Source organism: Theropithecus gelada, chromosome 6, assembly GCF_003255815.1.
Source record: "Theropithecus gelada isolate Dixy chromosome 6, Tgel_1.0, whole genome shotgun sequence".
Taxonomy (NCBI): domain Eukaryota; kingdom Metazoa; phylum Chordata; class Mammalia; order Primates; family Cercopithecidae; genus Theropithecus; species Theropithecus gelada.
The window spans coordinates 73,918,666-73,932,627 of NC_037673.1; the positions used below are offsets into that span (position 1 = coordinate 73,918,666).

Sequence of the window (13,962 nt, forward strand, 5' to 3'; positions counted from 1 at the left end):
CCCAGTTAGGCTACTCAGGGGTCAGGGACCCACTTGAGCAGGCAGTCTGTCACTTCTCAGATCTCAACCTCCGTGTTGGGAGATCCACTGCTCTCTTCAAAGCTGTCAGACAGAGTCGTTTGCGTCTGCAGAGGTTTCTGCTGCTTTTGTTGTTATCTGTGCTCTGTCCCCAGAGGTGGAGTCTACAGAGACAGGTAGGTTTCCTTGAGCTGCTGTGAGCTCCACCCAGTTTGAGCTTCCCAGTGGCTTTGTTTACCTAGCTAAGCCTCAGCAATGGCGGGCGCCCCTCCCCCAGCCTCGCTGCTGCCTTGCGGTTAGATCGCAGACTGCTGTGCTAGCAATGAGGGAGGCTCCGTGGGTGTGGGACCCTCCCGGTCAGGTGTGGGATATAATCCCCTGGTGTGCCTGTTTGCTTAAAGCGCAGTATTGGGGTGGGAGTTACCCAATTTTCCAGGTGTTGTGTGTCTCAGTTCCCCTGGCTAGGAAAAGGGATTCCCTTTCCCCTTGCGCTTCCCAGGTGAGGCGATGCCTCGCCGTGCTTCAGCTTTCGCTGGTCGGGCTGCAGCAGCTGACCAGCACTGATTGTCCGGCACTCCCTAGTGAGATGAACCCAGTACCTCAGTTGAAAATGCAGAAATCACCGGTCTTCCGTGTCGCTCGCGCTGGGAGTTGGAGACTGGAGCTGTTCCTATTCGGCCATCTTGCTCCGCACCCCCCCGAGAAAACCTCTTCTTTTCTGTTACTGTTTTTGTTTCTATTGTTCTTTTCATGTTCCCATCCTTGTTTCTTCTTTTTTCTTATGATCATTCTAAAGAGTACTTTAAAAATATATTTTTATTAAAGTAGTATGTTGTGCGTGCGTTGAGGGAAGCAAATAATAAAGAAGCGTATAAAACAACAGGTGCAAGTGCCTCTGATATCAGTTGGCTGAGACTTCCCAGATATTTTATGGGGGCATGTATAAATCTGTGTCTATTGAAGAAAAGGTCATATGCAGACTGTTCTGTAGCTTGCCTTATTTTTTTAATTTAATTTTTATTTTATTATTATTATTATTTTTTGAGATGGAGTCTTGCTCTGTCACCCAGGCTGGAGTGCAGTGGTGCGATCTTGGCTCACTGCAACCTCTGCCTCCCGGGTTCAAGTGATTCTCCTGCCTCAGCCTCCTGAGTAGCTGGGACTGCAGGTGCCTGCTGCCACCACGCCCGGCTAATTTTTGTATTTTTAGTAGAGACGGGATTTTACCATATTGGCCAGGCTGGTCTCAAACTCCTGACCATGCGATCCACCCGCCTCGGCTTCCCAAAGTACTGGGATCACTGCGCCTGGCCAGCTTGCTTTATTTTATTTAGTATTTTAGAAGACATTCTTCTATAGCTAATTTCTTCTCATGGCTGCGTTGTATGTATATACAGTAATTTAACCAGTCCCCCATTGATGAACTTGTAGATGTCTACTTCCTGATCTTGCAGCTTTCAGACACTGCTGATCCTCACTGGCATAGTGGAAATTGGGTAATTTATTTTCTCTCTCCTTAGGCCTTCCCTTTCACTCTTTTCAATTTAGTGGGGTTCTATCAAGAACTTTCCTATATGCTCTTCAGAGCACTGGCATGTAGCTTTCTCAAGAGGGAAGAGTTGGCAGTAAACCTTGGTGTAGTTCTTTTGTCTGGTTCTATCTGTATTTTACTGTTAAAAAACCCCCAAAAACTCAAAGTATTTTTTTTTTTTTGAGATGGAGTCTCGCTTTGTTGCCCAGGCTGGAGTGCAGTGGTGCAATCTTGGCTCACTGGAACCTCCGCCTCCTGGGTTCAAGCCATTCTCCTGTCTCAGCCTCCTGAGTAGCTGGGATTACAGGTGCCTGCCACCCCGCCTGGCTAATTTTTGTATTTTTAGTAGAGATGGGGTTTCACCATATTGGCCAGGCTGGTCTTGAACTCCTGACTTGAGGTGATGCACCCGCCTTGGCCTCCCAAAGTGCTGGGATTACAGGCGTGAGCCGCCATGCCCAGCCTCTGTTACCGTATGGTATCCTGGAGGAGAGTGTTTGTTATGTAGTGTTAAAAGTAGCAGCCTGATTGTAGAGTTGAAAAATGAATGAGTTGGAGAAAATGGACATGGAGAATTTAAGCAGCTCTTTGCCACACACTTGACTGTGAGAGGGCAGGGAATGAAGAGATGCAGATTTTGGGATTTTTCATTTTATTGGTGTTACATTTTTTGAAAGAAGTTAAAGTTGGATATCTGTGTTACATAATTTGTCCATCTCTTAATCCTCCTAGCCTCCACCAGGCAGTGTGAAGATGCCTAATGTACCCAATACACAACCAGCAATAATGAAACCAACAGAGGAACATCCAGCTTATACACAGATTGCAAAGGTTAGTTCATGTTAGTTGTATAAATTCGTATTGGCAGTTATAATATCAATAACATTTACTTTCAGAGCAAAATAGTTCTTTATATGGTTACATTTCTGTTGCTTAATTTTTAACTCACTTTCAAGTCTGAATTTGCTGTCTTGTCACCCTTCAAATATTCGTTCCTCTTTGTCAGCTTATGCGATTTGTTTTATTCTATTATTAGGAAATATTGAATTTGTGTATCATCTTGGTGTATAAATTTTTATTGCCTTTGGTCTCACTTTTTAATGCATACTACCGTTAAGGTAAAAATGATGGAATAATAGATATTATTGGGAGAGTGTTATAATGCTAAAGTAATAGTGTTAGGAGGTAGAAGATGGCAAAAATCTGAGAAGAAAGATTAACAAGAAGCCTGATAACATGTAAGGGCAAATTGAGTTATAAAGAATTTCTTAATCACATCCTTTGACCTCATTCTCTTATAACATTTAAGATATTAGAAAATATTCTTGCATTGGTGGCCTTATATATCATTTAATCTGATTTATAGGAGCCAATTCAGTTGCCCTTTTTTCTATTGTTCATTTTCCTCATCTGTTCCCATTGCCTCTGTTCTTCATTCGTTTAGGCATAGAGGTCATCTTAATTTCATTTTCCAGATTACCTAAGGATTCTGGCTACTTTTACTAAGAGAAATTTTCCTGTCCTAATGGACCCAACATTCCCACTGAGGGTTTTCAGAACCCAAAGACCAAATGAACCAAATATCCCTGTAATATTTTCTGTAACTATGATCTTCAGTAAAATTCCTGTACTTTGGAAGTGTGTTTGAATTAGGTTTCTCTCATAGTAGAGAAGTAGGAGTTAGCATATAAATGTTAAAGTATTTTATACTTCTGACAGTCTGTTCACATATTGATATTTTTTATTTAGGAACATGCATTGGCCCAAGCTGAGCTTCTTAAGCGCCAGGAAGAACTAGAAAGAAAAGCCGCAGAATTAGATCGTCGGGAACGAGAAATGCAAAACCTCAGTCAACATGGTAGTATCCAAAGAAGTTTGAAATAAAAATAACTTTTAAACACTTCACATTATGTCTATACTAACTCCTAGGTTATTTAGCCTGTGGATAAAACCCTACCCTGTTTTCCTGTTCTAACAAGGAGATCAGACACAGCAGATTGCCTCTTTGATACTCTGTAGCCTTCTAATCTTGGCTGATTTGCGTAGTCTTTTGTTGATAGATTAGAACAGTGTTAGCCTCATCACACACAAAATGAATGTGAATATGATAATTTTTGCTTACTCTGAGGCCAGGAGCCTTTGATTCTGTAGTTAGGCCCTCCTTGATTCTATTGAATCTTTGTGAGTACATTTGCATTTACCCTACATGTGACTCCTACCTGATTTATTCAGGTCAATTTCAGATTATCTGCCCCAGTCCTTACAAGTATTTTGTCAAATCATGTTAGAAAAATTGGAAGCCTAAGGTATTCATATGATGCCAAAGAAATAAGTGGTGAATTGTTTGCAGTGAATTCTATTCAGTTTGTGCCTGCCAAAGCACCTCAAAGGAGTCTCTCAGGGAAAGCTAGCAGTCTCTGAGTAAGAAGAGATAAAAGAGCTAGATAAGTCACTGTTAGGATGTCTGGGATGAGTTAGATAAGTCATTGTTAGGATGTCTAGCTTTGATGCAATGCAAAGCTAGAACAATAACAATATACACAACTATTTCTTTTTATCTTAGAATGTGTAAGTCTAGGGCTTTGTGAGAACACATTTATCCTGAGTCATTTTCTTGCTTGCAGCATCAGAGGTAGCATCTATAGAAGGAGAAACTAAAAGTTGAACTGAGACCAATGTTTCTGAAGTACCTGTAACTAAAATCTATCTTATTTCTTCAGTACTGGCAAATACAAACTATTTCTATGAGAGATATGTTAGTAAAGACAGTAACAAAGAGTAGGGAATTAACAATTAGTCTGCAGTATGTTAGCACATTTTAGTACTTTTCGCTTCTTAACTCATACTTAAATCATCAGTACAATCCTGTGAGGGGTGGTACAGTTTTTATTCTCATTTTACAGATATGGAAACTAAGGCTTGGAGGGGAGAGTAAGTTGCCCAAGGTGACCTTGCCAGTAAGTGGCTAGCCACTTATGGTTCCAGAGCTTCTCTTCTTTACAAGTATTCAGTGCCGCTTCTCAAATAGTATGAGATTGGTATGATGAATAAACTATAGGAAATTTGAATAGTATGATAAATGGAACACAGGAGACTCATGGGGAGAATCAGAAATAGGTTATTGTTCTTTCTACTATAAAAATTACCCTGGTCTGGAAAAAGTATGTAAAATTGAATTTTTAAAAATTGTGGAATATAACATCTAAAATTGGGAAATGGCCTTAGGTGCTGTTTTTACCCTCTATTTTCATGTTTTGACTTCTTTAATTTTTTATTTCCCCCACCATTTCTCAAGTCTTATTTTTAATCTGGTTTCTTTATATAGAGACATTTTTTTTCCCTTTACAGTTTGAATTTGTTTTTCTCTGCGTTTTTAAAGGTTCTATAATTCCTTAGCTTCCTTATCATGACTGTTTCATGTTTTCTTTGTTGTAGGGTTTTCGTACATATGTCTTTTGGATATTATTTTTTCCCAGATTTTGAGTATTCTTAATTTGTTTCTTTGGTATTGTTTGGTATTCTTTGGTATTGTTTTAATCTTTGGTATTGTTTTAATCTTGGACTTAACAGAAAACTTGAAAAAATTAGAAGCTGGTCTCTGTCCACATGGGATAGGAATTATAACAGAATTATATTTGAAGATTTAAGATGCTGAGGAGAAAATTGAAGTTTAAAAACTGGATGGCCTTTTCATGCCAGCCAGACTCGGGACTGTGAAATAAATCTGTTTTAGGGCAGAAGCACTGGATATGTGCTTTCTTTTTATTTCTTGTTTTTTCTATACATAAATGGTTCCTGCTGAATGTGATATGATGTGACACTGGAAAATTATTTTACTATCTAATGTGCTCTAAGGTGATGATATTCTGAGAAAATTTTTTAAAAATCTAAAGCTTATCTTTCAAAGTTCTAGGAATACAGAGATATGGTACTACAGTTTTTCTAAACTTTTATTAAAATAATGGAGTTTTTCTTTATTGTGAAACAAAAAATAAGAATATCACATTTGTTATAATATAAATAACCTTTTCTTTTTTAAAAAAAATTCACAGGTAGAAAAAATAATTGGCCACCTCTTCCTAGCAATTTTCCTGTTGGACCTTGTTTCTATCAGGATTTTTCTGTAGACATTCCTGTAGAATTCCAAAAGACAGTAAAGCTTATGTACTACTTGTGGATGTGTGAGTATACAACAATTTATATCTTTGCTTAGAATTTATATTTTTATTGTCAAAATCTACTTTTTATTTCAAGGATAATATAGCAAACCAGTCTTCTTTTTCTGTAGATAAAGCTTAATAATCACGATTTCAGAGTGAAACATATCATATTTAGGTACTTCAGAATTGTACTATATGTGACAATGTAAGTCCTTGGCTGAGAAAAACCTGTATATTGAGAACTGGCATTCTTTTGAGGAAAATACAACTTCTCTGTCATGTGGGTAAAATTTTGTAAGTTCTTTTTCCTTGAAAGATGTTATCTAGGCATGATTTGCTTGGAAAAAATAATGTATACTAATTTTATGCAGAGGAAGGTAATTTAAAAGAGTTCTGTTAAATATAGGTGTTACAGCTATTTTTAAAAAGGCATAAATTACATAAACTAATTGTTCTTTTTATAGCTTTGAGTACAGTTTACTTTTTGTTTTCATTTGCGATACTTTTATTATTGAAAGTGCTTAATTAATACGGGACATTTTGTTGAACAGAACATTAGAATATACATTTGGGGCTCTGATGCTCACATCACTTTGAGTATAATAGCTCATGGAATGCTAAAACAAAATGTCAAGCGGTTAACAGTTTTACTGTGTGTGCACAGACCTCCCACTTACTCTCAGTTTCATTTTTATTCCAAACAGTAGTCTCAGCCTCATTTTGATATCATGTCAGAAGGGGAGGTAGCTATTGAGGGTTCTCACATGCACAACATCTGGGTTAATGGATAATTTGTAGGGTACATTCTTGATGGAGGAAATTTACTTGTTTTTACTTTATGATTAATGAGACTACCGCCCCTCCCTTAATGGATGAGATAATTTTCCTCCAAATCTTTTAGGAGCTTTCTTCATGTATGTCAAGTTGTTTTGGAATATGAGAAGTGATTCCTAATGGATAGTCTATTTTTAACTCTTCTTTTTTAGTATTTTTTGAAATATTCTTGATCTAATATCTTTTGCTGAATCCTCAGTGTCAGTAGTATATATTTTTAATATTAAATGATTCCATGTATATGTACATGCTGACCAACTCTTATTTAATCATTATAATATATGCATTTATATTTTATATATGTTTATTTTTTAAAATGGGCAGAAATTGTCCTAGCATTTTATTTATTTATTTATTTATTTTGAGACAGTCTTGCTCTGTCACCTAGGCTGGAGTGCAATTGCGCCATCTTGGCTCACTGCAACCTCTGCCTCCTGGGTTCAGGTGATTCTCGTGCCTCAGCCTCCTGAGTAGCTGGAACTACAGGCACATGCCACCATGCCAGGCCAATTTTTGTGTTTTTAGTAGAGATGAGTGTCACCATGTTGCCCAGGCTGGTCTCAAACTCCTGGCCTCAAGCAGTGTGCCCACCTTGGCCTCCCAAAATGCTGGGATTACGGGCATGAGCCACCATATCCAGCCAGCCTAGTATTTTACATGTGTGTTCTTTGACCTAGTGAAAAAAATATAAATATATATTTTTTGAGATGGGGTCTTGCTGTGTTGCCCAGGCCGGACTTGAACTCCTGGCTCAAGGGATACTCCTACTCCAGTCTCCTGAGTAGCTAGAACTAGGAAAATATTTTTTGGTGGAGGAAATGGGTGTTGGAAGAAAATTACACAAGGAATTTAGTAAATAGAGATTAAGTGGGAGAGATGGTTAATTTTAACTAAATGATTAATTATCAATGCCGATTGTTTCAGAATAGATCTGTTTTGTCTTAGAAATATATCACCTTCTGAGTGTCAGAGAAATAATGTAGTTGACTGCATTTTTCTCCAGCCTTGTTCAGTTGGCATGTCTGTCAACTGTATTCAAAGGGCTTACGATTCCAGTTAGGGTTCTGTTTTGAAGAAGCAGATTCCATGGAACAAAGTAAGATCTATTACCAGCTTAGTAATGTGCCTACATTTTATAGAATATTGCCTGTTTTAATAAATTATTTTTAGAACATATTAACCTCTTGATTTGGGGGTTAACTAATGCTTTCACACTGTAATAATAATTACAATGAGAGCTAATATTTATTGAGGATTTACTTTGTGTCAGGCACAGTGCTAATCACTTTATATATATTATCTTACTATATTAAATCCTAACCACACCTCGATGGAAGTACTATATTATTTGGTTTTATAGACAGGAAAACTAAAGCTTAGAGAATTTGAGTAACTTGTTCAACATTACATAAATAAAGAAGGAGGTGTATAGCTTGACTGTAGAGCTCAGAGTCTAGATTTCCAGCTTCTGCCACTTACAAAGAACAAAGAACCAAAATGAAGAGGTAATTTACATTTTAAGCTGAATGTGAAGAAGATATGCTTTCAAAGCTACTTTATTTGAAGCAAATAATTTAAACTATAAATGAACTGAAGCAAATAGAAATATTGTGAAATGTATTTCAACCTCTTTGAGTGTACTCTTGAATTAAAAAGGAAAAAATAAAAACAAGCCATCTACATTAAAGACCATTTGGTGAAGATAATATACTGTTATAAAGCTATTTACGTTAGGCATCTATATTGTAATTCAGAACTTACCAAGAAGAATATTATAATGTTGCAAATTTAGATCAACTAATACCAGATTTGAGTGCTTAATGAAGCAAACTGAAATTTTATGTGAAGGAGAGTTGTTCAACTTGTAAATCACATAAACAAAATGGCCCAAAGATTTCTTTAGTGTTCTGCCTACTCTTGGAGTCTACCAGCATTGATTCATCACTCACTCAAATTGGATTGAAATTAGCAGTATAGAAACATATATTTTACATTTACCTTACCTTTCTATATGTTTTTTGAACTCTGCAAAAGTGGACAGATTGTTCAGTAATTAGCCTTGGACATTTTAGTCTTTATTGGGATATAAGTAAATGATTTATTGATCATGTTTCATAGAAAACATTTAGAAAAACATTTTTATTACACAAAATTAGATTGATATTTTCATCTATACTTGGAAGAATTTTCATGAACTTTAAAGCATAATTATACATATATTTTATCTTTCTTTCAGTGGATTAGGAAATAACCTAATTTGAAAATTAACATTTAGTTAGAATGTTCTTCAGGTCTAAAACTTTTTAAGGCAGCTGGATGCCTAGTAATAATTTTCTATTTTATAATCTTTTCAATTCTGTTTTTAAGATCTTAACCACCCTTATTTTGAGGCCAAGGGTTTTGAGTAAATTTATTATGAGCAAACATTCCTGAGAGTTAAAAATTCTAATGGGACTAGAGTAATGAGTGAGAGTGTCTCTTTTGTGATAGAATTGAATGGAATTTTAAAGTTAGAAAAGCTGAAAAATTGAAGCTTATAGAGGTTAAATGATTGGCTTAATCTAAGAGCTTTTTTTTTTTTTTTTTTTTTTAAAGCTCTAGAGCTTGTTTACCTATCTGGTGGGTTAGGTAAGAGCAAATTTAGGTATCTCAGAATGTGTGTATATATCCTGTTTTATTAATTTATTTGATTTGTCAAGAAATCTTAAAGTTTGAGATTTAAAAAAACTAAATCCAATACGTTTTCCCAATTGTTAATTTTAATTCAAGAGTTGGCGTATTTTTGTTGATTTGATAGTTAACATTTAACATTCTTTTAACTTATGTAAGAATGTACTTACTATAATAAGTTCAGCCTGTGAATAAATTTTTTAAAAATCCTTTGAAACAGTTATTAATTACAGTGGGTCAAAGTAGTTCTTTATGATCATGGTATAATTAGATGTTACTCAGATTTTTTTGTTTTTGGTCTGTCAGGGAAAGTAATTATTAACAGCATATGATGAATTTGTCGACATCTATTTGTGTTAACCAAAAGAAAAGCCTGCCACAGTAACTAAAATGCATCATGTAGTGTGGGGGAATGAAGAGGGGACTTAATAAATTTAATCCTCTACCAAAACGCAAGTTTCTTTTCAGGATTTTACAAATGGACAGCTCTATGAAGATGAATGAATAATCGTTATGAATTGACTATACAGTCACTAGAAATTGCTACTGTATTAGTATTTTTAGTCCAGTTTTTAGTCTGCAGCTCCATTCTGTAAAGATACAGTTTTTCCTCCTAAGTCCTGCGTCTTTTCCTGGCAGGCACTGCGTTTTTTCTTGGGCTTCAGATCAAGAGACATCATATGTTTCCTTTTCGGGAAGAAGCCCTTAAGGTAGTGTGCCTCTGGTTTAGCTACGTCATTGTGAGGAGGGCCAACAGAATTTTTGCCAAACATTACATGTATTAAGACTTGCTTTCCTGTGTATACTCTGTTTTCAAATCAAATACATAAGATACAGCAGTGTTTTGAAAAATATAAATGGAAACATGGGGTAGAAGACATTTGCTCATAGGAAGTATTTTTTTATTTACAGTTTTTTGTTGGATGAATTCATAAATTGAATGTAAACATTTCTTTTTCTATTTTGTTTTCTGATTCCACAGTCCATGCAGTAACACTGTTTCTAAATATCTTCGGATGCTTGGCTTGGTTTTGTGTTGATTCTGCAAGAGCGGTTGATTTTGGATTGAGTATCCTGTGGTTCTTGCTTTTTACTCCTTGTTCATTCGTCTGTTGGTACAGACCACTTTATGGAGCTTTCAGGTAAAATGTGTGTACTTTAAAATACACTCTTTAAAACCTGTGAAGTAAATAATTCGTAGTACATGTTAAAGGGAAAATTGACGCATTTTCATTAAAAAATTCTTGTATTGTTGTATAACATACATTCAGGAAAGTTCAATATAGCATGCCTGTGTATTTATTGGATTTTGTAAGTCATAAAATTCCATTTTTTTCTCCCGTTTGACAAAAAGACCAAACATGAAAATTGATGGAAAAATAAGAACGGTCTTAGAAGTCAGTATTTGTAAAATATTCTCTTCCATATGTTATACTTTAAGGAAAATTTTGCTCTTTGCCCACCCCCCCCCCCCCCTCAAAATCCCAATTGGTGCTTACAGTTTTAATTTTTAAATTAACCTAGGAAAGGTAAATATACATGCAATATTTAAAACGAGCCATTTGCACCTAACCACTTGGATTATTTTCTTTATAAATTCATTTTAGGTTTTTTCAAAGGCAGCAACATTTCGAAGACCATTTATGCTACTAGGTTAAGTATGATGCTTTACATAGTATATTTTAATCAGTGGTTAGGGTTAGCATTTCCTAAGTGCATGTTCTATGGGATATTAATAGGTGCTGGGAAAAAAAAGAGCTCATAAGCTTGGTAAATTTGGGAACAGCTGGATAATATGGTTAAGCAAGTTTCATTTCAGGATTTCTTACACTCTTTAAGTACCTAGTATGATTTGTGCTTTATGACTTGACCATGCAACCATTATTTGTTGAACTATTGCTTTAAGAAGTATTGGGAAATACTGAGGGAAATGATAGTCCTATAAGGGTTCATATATTTAATAGGTTTTAACTCATTTTTATTTGAGTAAACTCATTTGTGAATAACAAACCATTTCAACTCTCATGAATAAGGGATAACATTACTAGGATATATGCATGTGTTGTTTAAAGATACATTAGGGAAATTAGAGGGCCACATTTAAGTGTTCAATATATTTTTCCATTGCAACCTAAAATCTCTTTAGTTAACCAGAATGTGTAACACACACACACACACACACACACACACACACACACACACACAGTTAGAAACCCAGATCTGTAAACAGATGGGGGAAAACCAGAAGAGAACAGGAGATGGGAGAACATTAGGGAATTTGGAGAGAAAAGGTGTCAGACAATGAAGAAGTAAATTATTACTTAGATATGGCATAAAGAGAAGAAATGATGAGAGGAGGAGTGAAGGGAAGAAATGGGAGAAGGGAAAGGAGAAAAGAACCTTTGGATACATTAAAATATGGGAGATTGGTTGCCAAGGAACGGAAAGAGCTTCTCCTGTAGACATGGGTTGCAGAGGAATGAAAGGGACGTATTTACTCCTTGCATGATCTGAGTTATTGCTGTTATTTTCTTCATTATCTAAGCGTGGCTCACAAGGCTTTTTCTATTTATTTTTGACGTCTGACCTCTGCCTAATGCCCTCCATCACATTACCAATATGTTACCGATCTGTGATGATGCTGGCTGGTAGGAGTGAGGATATGTTTATGAAACTTTTTTTAAAAAGTGACCTGAGACTAGGGAATTTGGATTTTAAACCTTCTGTGATTTATGTAGCCAAAATAAATGACTAAAAGCCAACTTTCTGCCTTTTATTTCCTGAAGTCACTTGGTATTTTTTGTTTTCCCCCATTTTGGCAGTTGAAATAAAAATACTCGATTGAACATTTTTACTTCTGGCATTATTGATCCCTAGGCTGAGTTCTTGTTGCATCTCAGTCTTTTAGAGTATATAAATATATATTAATAATCTGGTTTTCACTGTGCAGAGTAGAACTGAGAGGAATACTTTTTTTTTTTTTTTTTTTGAGACGGAGTTTCGCTCTTGTTGCCCAGGCTGGAGTGCAGTGGCTTGATCTCGGCTCACTGCAACCTTTGGCTCCTGGGTTCAAGCAGTTCTCCTGCCTCAGCCTCCCAGGTAGCTGGGATTACAGGCGTGCACCACCATGCCTGGCTGATTTTGTAATTTTAGTAGAGATGGGGTTTAACCTTTTTGGTCAGGCTGGTCTTGAACTCCTGACCTCAGGTGATCCACCCACCTCGGCCTCCACCCATATCAGCCCCTGCAAAGTGCTGGGATTACCGACATGAGCCACTGTGCCCAACCCCGAGAGGAATACTTTTTGTGGGGAAAGATGAATTAAAGTATTTATAATCATTAATATACCTTCCTGTTATGTATCTCTGGCATTTCCTTATATTGATATATTTACAGGACTTTGTTCTCCATAAGGTAATCTCATTGTAAAAATCTGAAGGAAAATTATATAGTGAAGTTTCAAATGTATGTGTTTTTTAAAGTTAAGTTTATTAGGTATCAGGACATGAAGTTGTCATTTTGTTATTTATGTAGTTTACAAAATTGTAACTTGGGGCTGGGTGTGGTGGCTCATGTCTGTAATCCCAGCACTTTGGGAGACAGAGGCTGGCGGATCATATGAGGTCAGGCGTTCGAGGCCAGCCTGGCCAACATGGCGAAACCCCATCTCTACTAAAAATACAAAAAATTAGCTGAGTGTGATGGCATGTGCCTGTAATCCCAGCTTGAGGCAGGAGAATCCCAGGAAGGCAGAGGTTGCAGTGAGCCAAGATCGTGCCACTGCACTCCAGCCTGGGCGACAGAGTGAGATACTGTCTCAAAAAAAAAAAGAAAAAAGAAAACAAAAAAAAAAAACCCAACTTGGTCCTGAATTTTGTACTTCCACAAATCACTAGTCTTTGTGCAAATACATCAAAATACTAGGTAATTATTAACAAGGCAGCATTATTGTTGAATGTTGTTGAGTAACTATTAGAAACAGACTGAGAATGAATATTTGCATAGTGCTTGGTGATCCTGGCTTCCCCACTTAAAAAGCTGTGTGGTTCTGAGCACATGCAGTAAAACTCAGAGCCTCAGTTTGTTAGGTTTAAATGAGGGATGTTTGTAGAGTTGAAAGGAGGATTAGAGATAATGTATGCAAGTTTTGCATTATAGATGGTGAATAAATGGTAGTTGTAATTAATTTTTAACTTTTTTTGGACCCTCTTAGATTTTATCATTTACATTTTATGATCTATAAGTGAACTGTGATTTGTTATAGATTATATTTTATAGAGCCATTATTTGTACCTTTGAAGACAATTTTCAAAATAGTACTTTCTCCCACTTTTTAATTATGATATATTTAACGCATACCAAAGAATACTTGAAACACAAGTTAAAAGGCATAATAATGAGTCATCTATGAACTGTGAGCCCACTGGTCAATTTAAAGAAATGAAACATTATCAATACTGCTGAAGCACTGGTATGTTTCCATTTCTCTGCTCCATAGGTAGTCATTAGGTTGAATTTTGATAATCTTTGTCATTCTCTAGCTATAATTTTAGTTTTATCATATGTGTTTGGACCCCCAAACCTTTTTTTAGCTTGTAGAGAATATTTTTAAAAGCATTTTAATATTTATAAAAGTGATACATCTTTGTATACAGGTTATTTTATATACAGTTTTAAGTAACTGTACAAAGATTTTTTTGGTAAAATAATGACCCCATTTTAATCATTTTCTACCAACAGTTCTTGCCC

The 13,962-nt window shown here is 36.0% G+C and overlaps 1 protein-coding gene across 2 annotated transcripts in view; it reads left to right on the forward strand.

Moving 5' to 3' along the window:
* SCAMP1 (secretory carrier membrane protein 1) overlaps positions 1-13,962 on the forward strand; it is a 129,949-nt gene that overhangs the window by 60,386 nt on the left and 55,601 nt on the right. For both annotated transcript variants that reach the window (XM_025387825.1, XM_025387827.1), the window contains 4 exons: positions 2,282-2,380; positions 3,299-3,407; positions 5,602-5,730; positions 10,196-10,355. In XM_025387825.1, the coding sequence (XP_025243610.1) occupies positions 2,282-2,380; positions 3,299-3,407; positions 5,602-5,730; positions 10,196-10,355 (497 nt within the window). The remainder of the gene's footprint in view (positions 1-2,281; positions 2,381-3,298; positions 3,408-5,601; positions 5,731-10,195; positions 10,356-13,962) is intronic.